This window comes from Papio anubis, chromosome X, assembly GCF_008728515.1.
Source record: "Papio anubis isolate 15944 chromosome X, Panubis1.0, whole genome shotgun sequence".
NCBI classification, from domain to species: Eukaryota; Metazoa; Chordata; class Mammalia; order Primates; family Cercopithecidae; genus Papio; species Papio anubis.
The window spans coordinates 2,447,408-2,462,082 of NC_044996.1; the positions used below are offsets into that span (position 1 = coordinate 2,447,408).

Sequence of the window (14,675 nt, forward strand, 5' to 3'; positions counted from 1 at the left end):
CTGAAGAATGCATCTCCTAAAACCAAGGCTGTCCACAGACAGCAGGGGTGTGTAAGGAACTGAGCTCCTGGTCACTGGAAGTGGGCACTAACAACTAGGTGGCTGGCTGTCTGCAGTGGTAACGATGAGGAGGATAGACGCCCCCCCGCCCCCGCCACAATACAATATTCTTCATTAAGATTTCATGAGTCTAGAATTCCACAGTTCCTGCGCATGCCTAGTGTACAGATCTTGCTATTAAGTACTTGTTTACTTTTGTACAGAGAATGGCTTCAGGAAATAGGAATAAAGAAATCACACAGCTGAATACACCAAGTTATTACACTTAAAAAGAAAACTTTGACACATGTAATATCTTACCATTTATTATAATTGTGCACATTAATACGGATTAAGTATGATTAGAAACACTAAGCAATTAAAAAGAAGCAAAAATGTAATGCAACCATCCCTCTTCCTCAGATTTGCAAAATGCTGTGCCTTTTTAGACATGAGAGAGGCTGTTTTGGGTCTAAGTCAATAATGCTCTTGCAAGATTTCTTTGCATATCTTCCATGTTGGTTCTAAAACTCCCTTAAAGGCAGACTATACCTTGAATGGGGGAAGCCAGCCTATCTTGGGCCTCTTTATCTTGCCTTTCATCCACTGGGCCTGCACTGAGACTCAGGGATAGCACCTCTCACCAACGGGGTGACTTTTCTTCCCTTCACTCATTCATTTAGTAACTGTGTGTTAGTGTCCACCACGTGCCAAGTCTGATGTTGGGGACTACAGTTGAGGAAGAGCAGTTGCTATTTAGTGTGGGTACACGCCCTCCAGAGGAAATCTGATACAAATAAATGGAATGTTTCTCTCTGATCATTTGGCAGGAAGAACAAGTCCACAAGCCAGTGTGCATAAGGCTTAGAAACTGGAGAAAGACGTAGACATTTTATAATTAAATCAAGAGAACAGGCCCTCATTTTATATCAGAAATACTCTAAGGTTGTTCTTCCTTTCAAGGAACTTACAGAGTGATGCTGGGCCCACAGATGGCAGAGTCCAGCTGAACCTGAGCAGAGGGTTGGCTGACTGCATGAACAGGCTTGCATCTGCCCAGCCATCCAACGAGTTTCCATGTCCCAAGTACCTGGGGCCCCAGCAGTTGCCACTAGCTTGAGGCAGAGTCTAGACAGGAAAATGGGTCACTGAAAGCTCTCTGCTCAGATAAGCTAGCCCCCTGGAGCTTTTCCTGGATTCACAAGCTCCTCTTTGGTAATGTCTATGAGTCAAATCTGTTCTCAGCTGAAAGCATCTCAGTTTAGAGGCATTTTCATGGGTGGAGGGGAGGGAAAGGGGCAGCTTGACCCTTGAAGTACTTCTTGAGAGGTGGGGATAATTCAGGGATCCAGGATGCCCAGAGGAAGAGTATGATTTCACACCTTCTGCTCTTTGCAAGCCTATGTCTTCAGGAGGCCTGAAGGGAGGGTGTTAACCTGGCAGGAACTATGTACCCTCTGCACAGTGCTTGGCACACACTGAGCACAAAATCAATGCTTGCTTTTGTGGCTGCTGCTCTGGGAAGAGCACAGGCTCTGTAGAGTTCTGCACAATGCAATGGCCACCTCTCCGAGTTCCAATATCCTCATCTCTAAGATGGGATGAGAATATCGCCTTCACAGGATTATCATGGGGATTAATGCCATCACTTTGTGACAGTGCCTGGTATGCGGTACAGGCTCAAGAAATGTTAGTTGCTTTTCCCCCTCCTTAATCCTGCTGGGATCTACACACCCTAACACCCACTTGGGAAGATTTATGTGTAAAGTTCAGGGAGCAGAATTGAGGGCAAATTAATCAACTATCAAGATTCCAACAGACACAGATATCACTTTGATCAGTAGCATCTTAAAATCATATCCTACTGAATTTAAACCTAATTGTGTAAATTTTCCAACACATGCCAACATACCTGTAAGGGAACACTCAAATATAGTGAAAGGTAGGTGGAAGACAAAATGAAAAACTGCTATATAAGTCAATCAAAAGCAACTAACTACTTTTACAAGTGTATAGAAATTTAAAAAAAAATAGATATGGCAAATAGACAAGCTAAACACTAGCCTATACCAATCCCTAGCATTCAATGTCTGCAATTTACCCATCAGGGATCATCAACAGTCTTCAACTTGGCCCATCATAAGCCTCAAGGGAGTCAGGACACACTGAACCCTACACTTCCGCCCACCTAAACTCATTAGAAAGCTAATCTGTCTTAGGGAAGCCAAGATGGAATTCTTGTTTGATCCTGTTTGGTTGAGCCTGAAATGAGATCATGGATGTAAAGTGCTTTCTAAGCTATGAGAAGCTATACACACAAGCAATTACCATAGCATCATTAAGATACGATATTGGATGTATGCAACTTCAACTTAAGAAGGGCAAAAGCATGAAGAAATCAAACAGGGTGGGAGGAGGTGAGGGAAGGGAAGACAGCAACTTGGGGCAAAACTGGGGACAGCCAAACTTGTCCAGAGTCATCAGCTTCTGATCAGCCCAGGGATCGGGGGGGGCTAAAAGAAAACAGAAGTAGCCATGAGACTAGAAACACATCAGCCAGAGGCCCTCAGGGTGGGTGACTGCTCCAGTGATCAGGAGTTACCACCTAGCTCAAGGTGTCTTCTGGAGAGAAGACCATCAGCATGGAGCTAGTGGAAAGCCTGTTTGCTATTGATCCCGACTGCCTTCAAGGGATATATTCTGCTCTGTGCTCAGACACTGTGATAAATTCCACTGGCTATGAGCATGCAAACACACGTCTTCAGGCAGTTCTCATAATGTGACCCAGAGGCTTGCTTCACTGAGCACCGTGGCTATGCAGTACTGATCTGAAGCTATGCAAGCAACAGTGAACTGAGAGCCCTGGACAAGAATCCAAAGACCTGGGGTGAGGTCCTGATTCTACCTTGGTTTCTCCAGGTCCCCTCCCTTTCTACATCTTTATTTCCTTGTTGCAAAATGGGGCTAACAGCAGCGGCCCAGCGAGCATCCCAGGGCAGCTAGAGGGCTTGGCTCAGGTGCTGGATGGAAGGTGTGATTTGGAAGTGTCCTCATAGAGGGCCTTTGTCCATGCCACCTAAGATCTCAAAATATCACAAGGCATAGGGACATGAAGACATAGGGCCCCCAAACATAAGGGAGAGCCAAGAAAGATAGCTGTGTCTGAGGCTGACTCCAGGAGAGACTGGGGCACATCTCTACTCCTTAATGAGTCTCTTGGCCCCTTGTCCTTTGCAGTGCCAGCACCCACCTAGAAGAGCTTCTCATAGCATTTCCCACAGTGAATGGTGTCACGGTGAATGAAGATCTGATCCAGGAGATCGCCCATCGGTTTACTGCAAATCCCACACTGAAAGAAAAAGCAAGCTGGAGGTCAACACACAAAGCAAAGCAAGAGGAATGAGTGAAGTGGGAAGGAGATGCCTGAACAAGGTGGGTGAGCAGATGCTGTGAGCCTATGGCACATCCTGGACCTCAGGACTTGCAAACATCACAAAATAACACAGAAAAAGGAGGGAGGGAGTAGTAAGTAGAGCTAGAAGCTCAGCTACTTTCAAGGGCCAGTGGGCAAGCAAAGGGGAACCTATTTGGCATGATTTGACCAGAAATGTGTTTCCCTGCAGTCAGCCGATTCCCAGGAGAAGCTGCGAAGCGGGGCATGTTCTGCATTTTAGCACTTACTTAGCCAGGAGCAAGCAAAGTTCAGGCCCTGTGGGGAGGAGAGAAGACTGCCTAACATTCTGTCAAGGCAAAGGAGAGGGTTGCTTTTTTCAGTGCACCTAGAGGTGACCCCCTAAATGGACTGGAACCAACAACCTGGGGTTACAAAGTGCCATACATCATAGAGAATGGGGACCCCAATGGCATTCAGAATAAAATTCAAACTCTGTGCCCGCCAAGGCCTACATGATCTAGCCACCCTGTCACTCATGCCATTCTCCCATGAAAGCTAGAACACTCTAGTGCTTCTGCCCCAGGGCCTTTGCACTTGCTGGCCCTCTGCCAGGAATAGTCTTTCCTGAAAAGACCACTTTTGTCTCCCCTACAGTACTAAGTATGCAGAATCACCAACATTCATCTACTTTCTTAGACTTGGAAGCTCATTCAGCTCCCAGGTGTGCAAAGCCTCTGTGACTATCTGCAATTGTATATGGAGATCAAGCCTTCTCTGTATTCTCTGAACCTGTAACACTCTTGCACTCTACAAAACGTCCTTAGCAGCACATGATCAGGACGTTACTGCCTAGCTCAAGGTGTCTTCCACCTCTTTCTTACCTTAAAGCAATATTCATGGCAGCAGATGCCAAGATGTTCTAGGGTAATCTTTGGACAGTCTCGGATCTCATGGTTGCAGTAAGTACAGATCCCTCCAGTTGTCCTGTGAGATGAAGAACAATAACCCGGTGGTCAGGCTGGTGTACAGACCTCTGATGTGACACAGCCAGACCTTCTGGTTTGGTGCAGCCAGGCCCAGGTTTGCTGTCAGGATCTCCAGGCTGCCATTGTTTTCTGTGGTGTGCAGATCAGTTCTCAGCCTGCTGCAGACCTCTGCATTATTTCTAAAAACTAGTCATGTATCTTTTTCCAGCTCACAATGACAATGTCTCCTGTAGGTGTCCTGATGTGACGCTTATTCCAGACAGTTTGCCTCCCCCGACCTTCTGCTTAGAATATCCACTGGGGCCTGCTACCTTCTAGAGCAGGAAGACCAGTGCCTTCTGCTACAGGAGACATGTCATTGTGTGCCCTGCCTGGCCCCCTGTCTTGATGGCCCTTTTCTTCATGCCTGGGCCAGCTGAGCCCTGCCCCCGCCTATACTCCTGGATCCACTCTCCGTGCTCTGTCTATACAGCCTACTCAGATCCAGTGCTCAAGTTCTAGACACTGACTCCAGGGTTGAGCATCTTTCCAGTTCCAGGATGCCTGTTTCTGAGAGTCACCTCTGCTTTTCTTCCTCACACTGGACTTTCTGAAAGTGACTGCTTGATCTGATGCCACAGGCCAAAATTCAGGGTACTTTCTTCCAGAGATTTGGGTCTGCTTCTGACAGGAGCCCAGGGGCGGGGAGACATTACCAATCTAGATCCATGTTAGCTCTGTCGGAGGACCCAGAAGTGCCACGGGCAGCTTGAGTGTGGCCCACCATCCTGCTGCTGGCCCAGGGTTCACTCTGGACAGCAGTGCTGCTGGCAACCCTTGCCCTCAGTGCAGCCCTGTTCCTCCTGCTTCTTTCACCACCAGTAGCACCAGCTCACAGCTGTTCTTTGTGTGTGTGCATGTGTGTCTGTGCATATGCATGTGTGCAAGTGACTGAGACTGTCCCTAGAGAGTCCCCTTCCTTCCTCCAAGCCTAGCGATGGATCAGTAATGTCTGATTCTGGATTTAGTAGTTGTGCAATGGAAAGGGGGGGGTCCCTAGAGTATCTGATTTGTCACTCCATTAGAAGTGGAAGCCTCATTCCATTTGCCCCTATGTAGGTGGTTAACTCTCAGGTTTCTGACCAACCCGTCCTTCTCTGCTAAGACTTCATCTGCTGATGTGTCTCACCAAGTAATCTGTAGCTACTCAGAACCAGCTGCTTCTTCAGCTATAGGGGAGGAGATTCCCTGGCCCCATATGCTTGCCTGCTCCTATATGTTTGCCCTTGGGGCCCGGTAGGATTCTTTTTATCTTAACTCTCTTATTTCCTTCCTTTTCCTCCCCAATTTAGCTTTCGCCTCTGAATGTCATCCACAGGAATTTAGATCTGCCTATCAATGAGAAGCCAGATGGCAGAGTAGAAACATCCCTAACCTGGGAGGAGTCAGGGCCCTGGAGTTTAGTCCTGGGTCTGCCATATTCGCTCACTGTGGACTGAAGGCTACTTATTCTACCAGATCTATTTTCTTCATAGCAGCCTGAGTGAACTCAATCTCTGAGACTCTCTTCTCCTCAATCCAAGAATTTTAACACAAGATCTCTTTGTTATTAAGATGGTCTGGTGACTGTGCCATCATCTAGTGACAGCTTTCAAAACTGCTGAACGAGGTGTTTTCTGTCCCTGCTTTCAATTTCGTGGCTCCATAGCACTGTGCATTCTTAGCTCTGTGTGTCTTTCTGGTTTCTTGATGCCAGCAGCCCATTTTTCCTCATTCTCTGCCCACTCCTCTCTTTTGTAGTTATTTTATTTTTACTTCTGGCCAGATTTGTAAGTTAATTAAGTGATTGATTAGGTTCTAATCTGAAGGGCCCCTCCTGCTGACATGAGTCCTCTGGGCTGTCAGACACCACCACTTCCCATCTCAGTCACCGTTGGTATCTACCCTCTAGTCTCAGCTCAATTCAAAGGCTTTAGTTGTCATAAGTGTGATATCCCAAAAAGGGAAGCACCACCCTTTGGTAGTGTCCTTCGCCTTTCTGCAAATGGATTGGAGGCTGCAAAGCAGAAGATAAAAGCAAACAGGCTCAGCAGGAACTCTCCCTTCCCTGTTTCTCCTCTGTAGAAGTGCAAGCTCCATGCTAAGGAAGTCAACATACCTCTCAGAGTATGGAGTGCTGCCGCATGGAGGCTTCTTCTCCATGGCGAATGAGTCCTCAATGCTGCTGACACTGCAGGGAGTGTGATGGGGGAGAGGAGGGCAGAGATGAGAGCCAAATCACTATCATAGTTCATTTTCTAATTAACCTTTGGCCACAAGCTGAGACATAACTACGATGCCAGTCGTCATCCATCACTTGGTGCCATAGGGCCCTTCTATGGGGGGGCAAAGGAGACCTTTCACAATGAGGGAGATGATCGGGGCTGGGTGGCTAGGATTCCTGAGGTTGTATACGCCAAGAGAACACCACTGACCAGTGGGAAAAGAGCAGAGCTTTCCTCCCCGCCTATAATATAATGTGACAGTCACCAGGAGCCCACTCAGTAGAAATCAGATACTGGGAATGAGAAAAAAGAAGGGATCATTCTGGTATAATACCTATACTTGAGTTATGGGGCAGAATTAGGGGGTGCAGATGGGTTTGGGGTTTCTTTTCGGGGTGACAAAGGTGTTCTAGAATTGGATAGTGATGTTTGCATAACTCTGTGAATGTACCAAAACCTCAGGACTGTACACTTTAAAAGGTGAATTATAACTCAATAAGCTGTTGAGAAAAACCACCCTAAGGGCCTACAGATGGTCAAACCAAAGCTCAGAGAGGTTGAACATCTTGTCCAAAATGATCCTAACAGGGGGGCCTCAGCTGGGGCTTGAACTTGACCCCCACAGCCATGCTCATCATTCCATAGCACCAATGAAAGCCAGTCCAGAAGCCCCAGAGGCCCAATCCTGAAATAAGGCCAGGATGCTCCTCTCTGTTACTAAAATCCTCCAGTGGGATGACATGTCATAAGAAACATTCCAAGGGACTTCATCTCAGTGTGGTAGGCGGCAATACACTGAGGTGACATGGAAGTACCCCCTCCACATGGCATCACGAAGCAAGAAAATGAAAAGATGATCAATGAAAAGGGGAGGCCGCAGCAGATGGATTGCTTGAGGTCAGGAATTCAAGACCAGCCTGGCCAACACGGTGAAACCCCATCTCTACTAAAATACAAAAATTGGCTGGGCATTGTGGTGGGTGCCTGTAATCCCAGCTACTAGGGAGGCTGAGACAGGAGAATTACTTGAACCCAGGAGGCAGAGGTTGCAGTGAGCTGAGATGGTGCCACTGCACTCCAGCCTGGGCAACAGAGCAAGACTCCATCTCAAAAAAATTAATCATAATTAATTAATTAATTAAAAAGCAAAGTCACACATGTATCAGGAACTGCAGTCACATGTGTGTTCAAATGAGGCAGCCTGGCATGACAGAAAAGAACATGGGGGCAGAAGAGAAGAGCTCTGCAATCTGAAAGGAAATAGGATGGGCTAGTTTGTCCCCAGGGCTCTGCCAGCTCTGTCAAGAGGGGTGCTCTCAGCATTCTACAAAATAAAATAACAAAGACAAACAGAACAAAATGGCAGTGAAAATGGTGTACAGGATGAATTCACCAGAAGGGAGAACCCAAAGGTGCCCAGTTAAGTAGAATGCCTGAAAATGCATCAATCCCATCACAGAGCAACTACATCACTCATCCACTCAACAATTACCCAGAAGCTACTCTGAGCCAAGCCCTGGACAAGGAACCGGAAATGCAGGGATGAGAATATGGGAGCCGGCAGGAGAAGGCCGACATGGAAGGGTTTGGGACCTGCTCTTACCTGCTATAGCGTGCAGATACTGGCTTCCCAGAAGACACTTCACTAGCATTCACGTACTCCTTCACGAAGAGAATCCCTTTGCTGTAGAAGGAGCACAGCAGAAGTCAGAGGTACACCAGAAGATTCCAGGGAACCAGGCCTGGTCCACAGGAGTGGTTCAGGGCTGGGGAGACCCAGCCTGGTTTGAAGGAAGTGAAACAGCTTATGGGAAGGCCCAGGATAAAGGCAGTGGCACTGCTGTGGACTCGGGCTACAATCCCAGGCCATGCGCATCTCTTGTTCTCCCCAGGCTTCTATACTTCTACACTTCAGTCCTGTGGGCTTTCCACTCCTACTTTAGGGCTGTGTCATCTTTCCCCTCTACCCACAACCAAGATATCCTCCAAGCTTTAATCCTACACTGTCAGTCTTTACCACTCAGCACCTCTCAGAAGGTACTCAGCACCTCTCAGAAGGTACTCAGCTACTGCGCAATTTCCACCTCACATCTAACCTCTCCATTCTCACTCCTAGGGTCCAGAGGCCTAGAGGTTGCCTCATCCTGGACTGGTGTCTGCATGACTGGAAACAAGGTCTGCATCATGCTGGGCTCAGCATGGCCCCAAATTTGCCCCCATTTCCATGCTGCACACTCCAGCTTGCTGACCTGATGTCTGCAGAGGCCCCCTTGGATATGCCCCCCTCCCACCCCCAACACACACACCTCACTGAGCAGCCTTCCTGCAGTGACATCCCTTCCTGCACCCTGACAGGTGGCCAGGAATGCCGGTGAAGCAGTGGGCATGTGAGAGAGACAGACAAACCTCATGTTGAAATGTGATTCCCAGTGTTGAAGATGGGGCTTGGAGGGAGGTGACGGGATCATGGGGGGATCCCGTATGAACAGCTGGCACCATCCCCTTAGTGAAAAGTGAGTTCTCATTCAGTTAGTTGACACAAGATCTGGTTGTTTCAAAGTCCGGGCCCTCCCCTTCCTCACTCTTGTTCCTGCTCGTGCCATGTGATGGTCCTGCTCCCACTTCAGCTTCCACCATGATTAGAAGCTTCCTGAGGCCTTCACCAGAAGCCAAGCAGTTGCTGGTGCCATGCTTGTGCAGCCTGCCAAACTGTGAGCCAATTCAACCTCTTTTCTTTATAAATTACCCAGCCTCAGGTATTCCTCACACGCCTGGCCTTCACAGACTTGAGCTGGCTTCCCGGGCATGTTCCACAGGGACATCAGCAAGGAATCATGGATGGCAGAGCCACATCCACTAGCACACTAGGAAGTACCACTGCAGCCTCTTACAGAGATAGGAAAAAGGAGGTGTGGGAACGTCTAGGCCTGTAGATGGGAGTTTATATTACGGGACTAACACTGTCCTGTGTGGCCCCTTGGCTAACGGCCTGCTGGAAATTGGGGAAGGCACTAAAGGGGAAGCAACATGGAACAAAAGCCAAGTCCTTTACTGCCAAGGAGGAAGTGGCAGAGGAACATCTCCCAGGTTGCTAGATAGCCCTTCTTACGTGGTAGAGCTGGAGTCCAATTCACTTGTGGGGGCTGGAATAGAAATGTGAGGCTGCTCAGAAGTGGCAGTGACAGTAACGGTGACCATGCAGCTTGAGGGGCTCCTCACCCTGAAAGAAATAAAGGGAGGGGTGGGCATGTCAACCTGAGAGCTAACACCTTCCAGGGTCAAACAGACTTTTCTGAGCCTAACCCTTGAGCCCTGCTCTTGAAGGTTCCTCCGAGACCAACAAATGGAACTTCTCCTCACTTTACAGACAAGCAAACCCAGGCTAGGCAAGTTGAGACATGTCCCAGGTCACATTGTGAGTCGGTAGCAAGACCCCAATCTTCCAGTGTCCACGCAGAACTCCTGACTGCAGCCAAGGGCCTTGGCCTCTGTGACTCACTCAGTTAGAGTAGAATCATGGGGCTCCCAGGGATGTGACAGTCAGGAGGGCGCAGAAGGGGAAGACACAGCCCAGCTCACCTCCTCACTGGATGGGACAGTCCCTTACTAGGATCAGCTCCTTTTGCCACCCTGCAGGGAACTCTCTAGAGAACACAAGGCCAAGGGGCAGAGGACCAAATGAAAGTAGGCATCATTGAGGAGGAAAGTCAGATGCACCTCATTCCCAGCAGAGGCGGGAGACTGACCGGTGTGGAAGTTTTTCTGAACCTCCACACTTCAGCTGCCAGATACGGCCCTTGGCCTGGAATCCAACCTCCTCAGCAGCCCAAAAGAGCTTTTCTCTGGCCAAGCCCATACTGGCTCTCACTCTGCCTGCCTCCAGGCTATGAGCCTCATTACCAAAGCTGCCATAGCTGTCTACTGCAGTTCAGGGCATGGTGTTGGGCAGCACCATTGACCACTTGTTTGCACCTTCCAACTTAAGTCTGCCCACCCTCCAATGGCCTGAGGCCAGCACTATGGGTGCACACTGCCCTGGGCTGATTCTGGTTTTCTCCAACATGCTGCGGCTCAGATCATACTCCAGATATGGCTGCCTGCATCTGGCCCAGGCTATGGGGTATTGTCCCCTTGCCAGAGAATGTAATGCCCAAGATTACAACTAGTTGAAGAGTAGGCAAAGGGAAGAACAATCATGATCTAGCATCTGCCTAGCTTTTTTGCCTCATAGTCTCAAACTATCACTTGCCACCCAAGCTCAAGCCATACAGACCAGCCTGCAGTTCCCCGGGACTTGCCAAGCTCTCATATGCCTTTGCAGACAACATCACCTCCTCCTCTGGGAAGCCCTTCCTGAGGGCCTTCCCTCCTACCTCACCCCAGTGTACCCAATCATCCTGTGCCTGTTCCTGCTTCACCCTATGACAAAGAAATATACCATAGAGACTGGAGGAGGTGGACCAGATAGGAGAGGATACCCCACAAAAATCTGAAAAGACACATGGGGCATAAAATGCAGAGCCGAAGAGTGAGAAAAGGATCGATTCTAAGAGAAAGGAAGGAAGACCTCCTACTGACTGAACAACTACCAGGTGTCTGGTATCCTGTGATCCATGTCAGCAGAATACTGAAGGGGACAGCAGAACTGAAGGAGCTACTAGGGAAGCTGAGGCAGGAAGATCACTTGAGGCTAGGAGTTCAAAAACAACCTGGGTAACACAGTGAAACATCACCTCTTAAAAAAAAAAAAAAATCCCCTGGGCATCCCCCCAGGACTGCAACGTGAGCAATAGGAGCCCTCCCAATAGCCTCCTCTCCCTCACCTACAAGACACTACAGGGCCCAGCTCCTGTCCCTCGCTCACCTCACCCTGTACCCTCCAAGCACAGGGCTCATCGTTCAGGCCCTCCTCTCTATCTTCTTTGTACACGATGCCTCTCCCCAGGTTCTTTGGAAGGCAGGCTCCTCCAGATGTTTCAGGTCTCAGCTGAACTGTCTCCTCCTCGATAGAAAAGCTTTCCCTAACCATCCTTGCTACCACACCCTGCCCTAACCCCTCTTCATCAGAGCACCTGGTTTCTTTCCTTTCTGGGCTTATAACAAACGGAGGGGCAGTATGGATGCCATAGCGATGAACAGTATAGGCCCTGAGCTCTCTCTGGATTCTAATCTCCGTTAGGCCACTTCCTGGCTGCAAAACTGCCGGCAAATTACTTAACCTCCATCTGCCTCAGTTTCTCCATAATAAAAGCACCTCCTTCCTAGAGTTGGTGTGAGAATTAAATGAGTGAGTCCACATAAGGCATGGAGAACAGTGCCTGCACATTGTCAGCACACAGCGGGTGCTAACGATTATTACGATCGTGCTTATTCCTTAGCAGACCGTGTGCTCTCTGAGAGCGGCTGCATGGGGCCTTAGCCATCGTGTTCACTGTGTACATGGCTGCTCATGGGAGGCTCTTAGTATGCAGCATCTCTAGCTGGCGGCCCATGGCTCCTGATTATTCCTGAACTCATGGCCACTTTGGGAAAAAAATATCTGGGGAACAAAGGGAGCTCTCAACAGACATGTACACCTTCTTTCACCATCATCAACTGCAGCTCCAGGCAGTGATAAAGGAAGGACTCACAGAGAAAAGGACCAGAGGGAAACTGAGGCTGACTGCTGGCATGCATCCCATGTATTAGGTTTGAGAGACCAGAGCCAAGCTGAGGAATGCAAGAGGTCAGCAAACATTTTCTTTACTGAGTTCCTCGGCAAGATGAAGCTAGCACAGCCCTCTCCTTACCCTGTTCCCGAAGCCACCCTATCAAAGCGATGGATCATGGCAGGAGAGTGAAGGCAGAGCCAAAATACTTCATTGGCAGGGATAAGATTAGGAAAGACTGGAAGCTGGTCAAGGGAATGACCTGGAACTGAGAGACAGAGACAGGACAGAGGTCACAGCAAGGCAGTTGGTCAAAATCAGTTAAGTGGACAGGACAATAGCCACAAAACACCAGAAATAAGGACATCTTGAGAATGCAGCCAGTCCTGCCTCAGACTGGAAGCCTCTACCACATGTCCTGCCAGTGCAAGAGCCAACAGGTAGGTTCCTAGTGACCAAAGCTGGATGTGAGAGCCAGAAAATTCTGTCATAGAGAAGAAGATGAAGTTCACCTGGCAGGATTGGGTAAAATGTCATCAAATCATGGCATCCTCTCCTGCCCTCTAGGCCCTGCCCATGTTGCGATGGCTGTGAAGCCCTTCCTGAGACCACACTGTTTCCAGTCCAACAACTCCAGCTTTCCATGGATTTTTGGAAATGGGAATTGACAGAATGTTTCAGGATGTATAAAATCTGATACTAGATTGCCTGTAAAAACATTTTCAAAACTCAATTATTTTCAAATGTGAAAAAATATGCTACAAGTCACCTAGGATTTCAAAATTGCGAAAGTTCTTACAGCTACCACAAACGTCATAATTTGGAGTGGACCCACACTGCTAGACAAAGGCCAGAAGCCAGGAAACTACCACTTTGGGAGACCTGAGCTGCTCACAGAAAAGCACAAGCGTCTAGTGCTGTCTGTTCTCTAGTACCTGGCTGTTCCTTGGTTATTGATCTCTCTCAGAAAATTCAGAGCCCCTGTTTCCTCAGGCTACTGCTGCCAACTTCTTGCAACCAATGAGCAACCCTGAGTCAGCACTGTGGAGCTACATTACTGCCCAAATCCATGGCCATCCCAGTGCTGATGCCAGTGGAAGAGCTCATCCAACTGGTACAGCTGTTATTTCTGGCAGTGAATCCCATCCACACCATGGCACACCTTGCTCAGAGAGCTTCTATCTCCGTTAATGGAAAAAGTAACCTATATCCCTCCCCTGACCCAGGTTTCCAGGTTTGAACTGGCTGCCAGACAACATGGTTCTCTGTGCATCCTCTCTGTGCCAGACTTAGTCTAACAGATTCGATGCTATGGCTCCAAGCTGAAATCCATGAATATCTACCCCTGACATGCTGGTTTCTCTGCTTCCCTCTGGCTCCTAACCACACTCGCCTGCAGAGGGTAACAGGCATGCCTAGTGTGTAGGGGTTTGTCCTGGGTTGCTGCCCTGGACAAAAACACTGGCTCTAGCAGACAAGGTCCCAGTGCAGTTCGGCTCTTACCTGCTGGCACAGCTCTCTCGTCCAACAAACTGCTCAGATCCACTGGGGCTGTTCTGCTGCTCTGGGGTGCTGGGATCTGCAGGTTGCTGAGTGGGTACAGCTGGGTCTCCTTGGTCACCTCTTGGGGCTCCAGGCCTGTCCTGCCAGGCCTCTCCGACCTTGGTGGCCACATTCTTCCCCTCAGAATCAGCCAACATGCTGAGGAAGAATAAGACCCTTATGAAGTGAGTGCCCGAGACTAGACATTGTTCTCCAATGGTAGGTAGGCTGGCTGTCATGTCTTGTGGACTTGGAGGGACTCATCTCCCCAAGGGTAGGGCAGACAGGAAGGAAGCACAACCGCCACTCCAAGCAGCAGGCAGTCTCCTCCTCAGTAAGACCCCAGCAGTGCTGCTCCCTTCTGACAAGGGCAAAGTCACCTGATGACTTCAATGAGGTATTAAAAGACATAGTCTTCTGGTTGGAAACACACTGGTATTCCTGTCCCCGTCCTCCCACTGCCATCTCTCCTTTCTCCAGTTCTTTCCTGCCTCCGGCCTCTCTAGGAAGACCTAAGCCATTCAGCCTTCTTCCCTGACTATGGTGCTCAAGACCTGTGCGCTGGCCAGGCTCATCAAGAACCCGGCAATCTAGGGAGGGGCTTGTCCCCCAAGATACCCTGGAGGGCTCGGTAGGGGCAAGAGTAGGGGAGTGGGCACGTGTTGGTCGCCAGATTCCCAAATCCGCTGTTGACCCCACAAAAGGAGGAAGGGCCAGAAGAATCCAAAATTTCTCAGGTGGGGCCGTTATGACAACCCTAGACCCATTTGTGATCCTCTAGCGCCATCTGGCGGCAGGATCCGGGACTGATGCAGAAAAAGCC

General features: G+C 49.1%; 1 protein-coding gene across 6 annotated transcripts in view; it reads right to left on the reverse strand.

Annotated features, from left to right (window-relative positions):
* Positions 1 to 338: 338 nt before the first annotated feature.
* The window catches only part of ZNF185 (zinc finger protein 185 with LIM domain), a 72,488-nt gene continuing 58,151 nt past the window's right edge, over positions 339 to 14,675 (reverse strand). For all 6 annotated transcript variants that reach the window (XM_021932804.1, XM_021932802.1, XM_021932803.1 and 3 more), the window contains 7 exons: positions 13,814 to 14,011; positions 9,772 to 9,882; positions 8,266 to 8,346; positions 6,557 to 6,628; positions 4,315 to 4,417; positions 3,290 to 3,388; positions 339 to 2,552 (listed from right to left, as the gene is read on the reverse strand). In XM_021932804.1, coding sequence (XP_021788496.1) covers positions 3,290 to 3,388; positions 4,315 to 4,417; positions 6,557 to 6,628; positions 8,266 to 8,346; positions 9,772 to 9,882; positions 13,814 to 14,011 — 664 coding nt within the window. In that variant the 3' untranslated portion in view covers positions 339 to 2,552. The remainder of the gene's footprint in view (positions 2,553 to 3,289; positions 3,389 to 4,314; positions 4,418 to 6,556; positions 6,629 to 8,265; positions 8,347 to 9,771; positions 9,883 to 13,813; positions 14,012 to 14,675) is intronic.